We start from the raw sequence: 7,012 nt of genomic DNA on the forward strand, positions 1-7,012 counted from the left end.
GTTAACGATTTAATTAATATTTTGTTAAATTATAGAATAAAATTTTATATAAAAATAAGACTTAGAAAGATAAGCCTATGATTTTTTATACTATTGATTGTAAATATAATTTATTATTAATTTTAGAAAGATTTTTGTGATTTACTTTGTTTATTAATAGCATTCTTTGTTGTATTATTCGTTCCACATCGATTACTTAAGAAAGAAGAGGGGGCTCCGTTCTGTATAAAACCAGGCGACAGGGTTCAATTTAACGACGACGGGGCCGACGTCGAGGCTCGTGGCATAGGGCAACAGCACGCATTGACCTTGGCGGGAGCGGTGCTCTTTTTTTTTTTTTTTTTTAATGCATCTTTGTTTATGTATGTTTAACATCAACAATTAAGGAACTCCTAAACCATGGTGCAGGATGCTGCAATAAGAAGTAGAAGTCCTATCAAGAGTTATATTCAATGTAATTGCGATGTAGCACCGAGATTTTTTAAATTCTTATGTATCGAACTAATCTTTTATGCCAGAAATATACTATCAGTTCTTAAGAAGATGACTGCATAACTGGATCTGGCTACGGAAGAAACGTAAATCATTCTATAAGCAATGCATGAACAGCAGCAGCTCAAATTCAGAGGACATGCAGGGTACCACTTCGATCTCCGTCAGATGGTGCACAATGAACAGCAATTTGGCAAAAGTTGCAGAGGCGTTTTAGTTAGCAATACAAATCAAACTTAGGGAAGAATTCCCGAGCTACCTTCGATGATGTTATTGGCAAGACACGAAGAGAAGACAAGCATTGGATGTCCTCTTGCAATGGCCTCAAGCTGAGCCTGAAGGGCAAGGTCGGCCCTGACCACTCGCAACTTTGCTTGAAGGCTTCAATTTAGGGCCAAACTTGGGCCCAAAAGCTCTTTATCCTCATATTTGGCCTGGGTCGAAGGCAACCATACCTAACAGGCCTCAAAGCCAGCCTATGTCTGTCACGCCCTGGAACCAGATAATATTTAGCAGGAGAGCCTCGTGTCTCCCCCCTTATGTGGCCCCCATGTGGGCACTGGGTGCCTCACGTGTTCCGCGGAGGCGCCCCGGCATATGAGGCGGGTGTCTCCAAATCCTGCAGACGCGTTTTGGGAGGAAAACAAAATCGGAGAGGGACGAAGGACTCTTGCGTGAAGCTCCAAAACCGGACAATATTTAGCAGGAAGCCCCGTGTTTCCCCCCTCATGTGGTCCCCACGTGGGCACTGGATGCCTCACGTGCCCTACACAGGTGGGGGCGTGACAATGTCCATCTCGAGTCCTACAAACTAATTATCATTTTTTTATTGGATGCATTAGCATGATCCAAGGTTGTGTTGGTAGCTTAAAATTCTCATGAAATACATGGAAACTGAGAACCAATAAAAAAATGACGAAGGATAGAATTTTTAAGTCCCTACTTCTCGAGCAAATGCCGTTCAATTTCTTTATATATGATACATTCTGGCAACAAACAAGTTAGGGAAAGAGTCTTGATTTATTATCAGTGGCCAGCCCTTAAATAGCAGTCGGCTGCATCCATCTTATCTTCTGCTTAGAATTAGAAAATAAAAATAGGAATCACCATAAAAGCTAATATCCAATCAAAAGATTTACCAGAACTATTTCTATATACGTATACTCAACAAGGTTGAAGCAATTAATATAATATGGTTATCATTAAAATTTTCCTCTGATGACGACAATTAATAAATATGTTATCAGGCTCTGTTTATATAGGCCGGGCTTTGTGCTCTCTCTCTCTCTCTCTCTCTCTATATATATATATATATATATATATACTCAATAAGGTTGAAGTAATTAATATAATATGGTTGTTATCATTAAAATTTTTCTTTAATGAGAGCAATTAATATACAAGCCGGGCCTGTTGCTATCAAAAAAGCCTCCTTTTTTCACCTGCCATTTGCTTCAAGTAAAACCCATCCGCCATCACCTTCGAGTGCCGACCGCGATCCATGGCGTCCGAATCGAAAGTAATCGTCTCCTCTTTCCCCCCTATTACTTCTTCACCTCGATCCATGGATTAGATTCCTCGCTCCCGAGCTGAATTCCCTTCTAATTCTGTTCAATTTTTTTTTCCCACGAGATCGCGAAACCGGCAAAGCTGACGCTCTATTCCTACTGGCAGAGCTCGTGCTCGCAGCGAATCCGGATCGTCCTCCATCTCAAAGGTTGGATTTTTAGATTTTGCCTTCTGATCAAACCCTAGTTTTTTATGAATTCACCGAGTTTTCTTTACTCAATATCGGATGATTTAAATTACCTTTGTTTCTTTTTCTAATAATTTATTCTCATCTTTATAGCTGTTTCTCTTCTTCTTTCTTGGTGGAATTAATTTAAATTACCAATGGAGTTATACCTCTATAATGTTCCTTTGGCATGCAGCTCGAAATTACTTAGGTCTTGATTGGGAGAGCTGTCGACGGTAAAACTTTTGGAAGCAGAGAATTTATAAAAAAATGTTTGGATAACTACATTTCTAAATTGCTGTTTCATTTTAACATGTGAAAGTACTTTTAGTATGACAAAATAACCATAAAGAACATTGTATAGTATTATACAATATAGCATAACAAAATATAATATATATCAATATATAAATATATGATATAGTATAATATTACTGTAATGTAATATAATATTCTGATATTGATGGTATTGATCTGTTTTCAGAGTTAAAAATTTTAAAAAAAATTTTACAAACAGAAACTAGTACCCCTATTGATATTTTAAGTTTTATAAAAAAAATAGATTTTTTTCCAAATGCATGCATTGCATATAGGATATTATTAACAATACCTATAACAGTTGCTTCTGCTGAAAGAAGTTTTTCAAAATTAAAGTTGATAAAATCTTATTTGCGATCAACTATGTCACAAGAAAGATTAAATTGATTAGCTATATTATCGATTGAAAATAGTATTTTAATGGATCTTGAGTATAAAAGTTTAATTAGTAATTTTGCTTCTCAAAAAGCTAGACGAATTATTTTTAAATAAAAATTTTAAAATATTTTTATACTTATTAAAAAATTTATTATTTAAATAATAATTAAAAAGGCCTCTTCTAATGAGTTCGCGTAAGGCCCCCAAATGTATTGGGCCGCCCCTGCTCATGATTTTAACGTTTTCTGAGGGGATGGAATGTATTTATTCTTTGGTTTGCTTATTAGGGAAGTGGACTCAAGAACAAAGTTAGTTGCATGATACTTCTAGAAAAGTATGACCTAACATACTAAATATCTATTAGTTACCGTTGATTCCCTTGAGTTGATTGTTTAATCCTTGAACCATCAGCATTAAAATCTCAGAAATCATCAAAACCCATTCACTAGCGAAATCTAGTAGATTGAATCCACAAAGTTGTAGGAATGTGCATTGCTTGTGTCACCAATCTTTCAAGGACGATATTATTCCTATATGGGTATATATCTCATGACAGGAATAAATTACTGGAATCTATAATGGCCGTTCTGAAAATGCAATGTAGAATTATGACTGGTTCATAGGGTTCCCCTATCATCCATAACCACAAAAAGTTGCAGACACCATCTATGATCGCAAGCGACGATCTACCGATTAATTAAGTCGGTTTTCTGATATTAAAACAAGGTATCAGTCATGCAGAGAAGAATAAGATCAACAAAAGCCTTGAGGTTTACAAAAGTTTGCAACAGTACTAAAGATGTTCCCTTAGTGACGTAAGAGTAAATTTTCCATCTTTATGGCAAACAAGATCGCAATGACTCCCAACCATTTGTGGTCACACCCCTCACTTTCCCTCTGTAAATTGGAAAAGCTCGTTGACATTCTGCTTGTCTTCAGGATATCAACTGCCGAGAACTGAATCCCTCCATTTATATTATAACCATCATGACAATTAGAAATTGGTCCTATAGAATTTTATAATGTTTACATTGCTAGCGGCATCTCCAATTGAAGAAGCTTTGGGACAGCTCGCAGTTTTATTGGTAGCTAATAGTAAACATTATTGTGAGGCAGCATGGTTCATGGCTTCTCCCTGCGACATGCCATGCTCAATGGGACGGGAGGATCTGAAAATGCCCCACCTTTGATCTGATCAAACACCCACCTGTTTGCAGCCTCTGTGTAATGAACTCCATCCCAAATAATGCTTTTTGAGGGATCCTTGCATGACTTGCCGAGCAGAACATTAGTGCCATTCACCTCAGCCGTATCGCTGCACCTCACATTGAAATCGAAGTTGTACTCGCCACCACCATATCCACAGCAAACTCTAAGTGGCTGCTCAAATCCTGAAACCATTTCTAGCTTTAGTAAATGGACATTTCATGCTCTATCTTTCTACATGGCGAAGGACACAGAAGTTGTGGCAAAATGAAATGAAATTTGATGAAATGGTTCGATCGCAAAATTGTTAGCAGGTTGGTCACAGTGCGTCATGCTTGTTACAGGGATTATCCATCACCATTGCCATTGTTAGAAGGGGTTGGAGGGCCTTACCGTACTTTGTGGCTTCACTTATGAGTTTGTACTTGATGGAGTATATGTCGACCAATGCGATCGCTGCGAGAGGAAGATCCTTACTTAGCTGGATTACTGTTTCATTGAGCATCCTGTTGAATTGCTGGGCTAATTGATTGTAAGGAATGGCACAGCCGGCAGAGTCCAACTGTTCTGCTGTGAGGGGCATTCGTAACAAAACATAAGAAAGGCAGCCGAGAGGACCAGTGTTGTGGATCCAAAATGACCTTCCTCCCTCCTCGTAGATGCTCTGCATGCCAACACAAGCTCACCATCATACCATATCTCAGAAACATCATCTGTTTTCAATCTATCCATACCTTTATCACCGACGAGAACTCGTTCAAAGCATTCGGGATGTAATCGTTTGCCGATATGTTAAGGAAAGAGAAGGCAGTGATGTCGTTCTGACCGATGTCGAATGTATACAGCGCTCGAGAGAAGTACTCCTTTCTGGGCATCAATTCCCTGTAAACTCCTCCTGCAGTTTGTTTCATATGCAACAAAAGTTTGATAAATTTAAGCAGCAGAACCCAACTGCTGAACTACAGTGGAGTGATGGCTTAGAATGACTAGAACTTGCCTCGTTCGTAGATCGTTTGAGACCGGGATTTGAACTGCAAGAACTCATCCAGCTGCACATCTAAAGAGAAGGGACTGTAGCCACCCTGAGAAAGGGTTGTGTTCTGCGGCATAATTGTAGCTGCTGCGGACGCAAAATTAGCACCATGCCGGAAATTCGTGCCCAATGAATCAAGGTAGGCACTGAGGTATGGCAATCCAAAGCTCTCAGCTGGAAATTTGACAAAAAAATATGACCACAAATTCGATCAGATAATTTATGGTGGAATCAGTACTAGGATTCTGTATTGGGTCTCCATGAGTGACCCCCATGGGCTTTGGTGATCTTTAATTCCCTGAAAACTACCCCTCAAATTCAACTGTTTGAAGTAAGAGTTCTAAATGGCGTTGATTAGCAGCTAATTTATATGGATAAAAGGGAGATAATTACCAATGAAGTCGATGATAAGGCGGCCATCTGAGTACCTGCCTGCAGGCATCCTGAAGAAGGTCTCACCGTACGGTGTGCGGACCGGCCCGAAGGCGGCTGAGAGACCACCTGTATCTGAATTTGAGTCGCCCAGATTGATAACGGCAGGGAAATGGCATGGCGAGGATGAGACTGGGACTGAGAGCAGCAGCAGAACTGATAGGAAACCAAGAAGAAGAGGAGAAAGCTTCATTGCTTGGATCTAAGAGGTGACAGAAAGGAGGCTTTGAAGGAGGGAGGCTTTGAAGGAGGGAACTCAGGCTGGAGGTGATGCTGGATTGTTTGAATAGATAAACTCAAAAGTCGAGAAGTTGCCAAAAAGACACAATGATGACCGCTTGGTGGTTGCCCACTCTCTTTCAATCTTAAGAAACATTTTGATAAAAAAAATTTGTCTGCTGCAGTCCATTCATAAAAGTTAATATTGGCAAAACCGGGTCAATGTCAAAGTAATCACGGAGGATTTCAGTTTTGGATGTTCAAGGAGCAATAATGTTTATATGAAAATCCTAAGGCCGAGCTGATTGCTATGGATACCATCTGTATTGAGGCCCAATGAATTAAAAAATCTTATCTCAAAACTGTTGTTAGTACCTAAGCTAGTTCCAATCATATTAGTTCATTGTAATAATAAGATTGTGATAAAACTGACTGATTAAAAGTATACTGATAAAAGATGAACCGGCGTATCCATCTTCACCATACATTTATATGATAACTCAAAAGAAATAATATACTTTCTTTGAAATTTGTCAAAGTCTTAGAAAAACTTGGCAGGTTCACTAACGAAGAGTTTGCCTAGGAGTAAAGTCTTAGAATCATCGAGGAGGAATGGAGGATAGGGCTTAAGTCCATTACTTGGTCATCAACAGTGGATACCCAACCTTTGTAATTAGAGATCCTATGAAAGAGAATCATTATGGTAAAAACGAAGCTGATTGAGTGATCGTATCTAAGCATATTCTTAGAGTATATCTTCTTCCATTTCTATGACGAACGCTTATATCGGTAACAAAATAAACCCGACAAGTTGAGTTATACTCTTAATGAGTCCAAAATAAAAAATTTGCAAGGTATTAAATCACAAATATTTTTGGAGGAGATACTTATATGAAAATAATGCTGTCACGCCCCGGATCCGGATCCGTGACACGGCCGTGCTATTGCCGACTATCGCCCACAGTAGCACGCAGCCTCATACAGGGGTAACAGGTAGCCAAAAAGGATTCATCCTTATATATATATTAAAAGTTTGCAGTACAACCTTCAGATTTGAAACCAAAAATACAAAACTTCTATGCTATTCAAATGTACAGAAGTATATAAGCTTCTCCAAAATACGAAGCTCTGTAACAAAATAAAACATATCTGATGGCGATCACTGGTGAGGATCTGAAAGAAAAAGTAAACGAACGGAT

At 38.7% G+C, this 7,012-nt stretch overlaps 1 protein-coding gene and 1 long non-coding RNA gene across 2 annotated transcripts; one reads left to right on the forward strand and one right to left on the reverse strand.

Moving 5' to 3' along the window:
* The first annotated feature begins 1,906 nt into the window (after nt 1-1,906).
* On the forward strand, nt 1,907-4,519 carry LOC120113053. The gene is made up of 3 exons (XR_005514828.1): nt 1,907-2,011; nt 2,125-2,209; nt 4,474-4,519. It is a non-coding gene; the product is annotated as an uncharacterized LOC120113053 (long non-coding RNA).
* LOC120113052 (GDSL esterase/lipase ACHE-like) lies at nt 3,672-5,960 on the reverse strand. Its single transcript, XM_039133621.1, has 5 exons — nt 5,556-5,960; nt 5,127-5,336; nt 4,864-5,024; nt 4,523-4,793; nt 3,672-4,314 (listed from the first exon to the last, which is right to left on the reverse strand). The coding sequence occupies exons 1-5, from the start codon at nt 5,785-5,787 to the stop codon at nt 4,046-4,048; spliced, it is 1,143 nt and encodes a 380-aa protein (XP_038989549.1). The 5' UTR covers nt 5,788-5,960; the 3' UTR covers nt 3,672-4,045.
* Between the last annotated feature and the right edge of the window lie 1,052 nt (nt 5,961-7,012).

The sequence above is a fragment of the Phoenix dactylifera genome, chromosome 14, assembly GCF_009389715.1.
Source record: "Phoenix dactylifera cultivar Barhee BC4 chromosome 14, palm_55x_up_171113_PBpolish2nd_filt_p, whole genome shotgun sequence".
Classification (NCBI taxonomy): domain Eukaryota; kingdom Viridiplantae; phylum Streptophyta; class Magnoliopsida; order Arecales; family Arecaceae; genus Phoenix; species Phoenix dactylifera.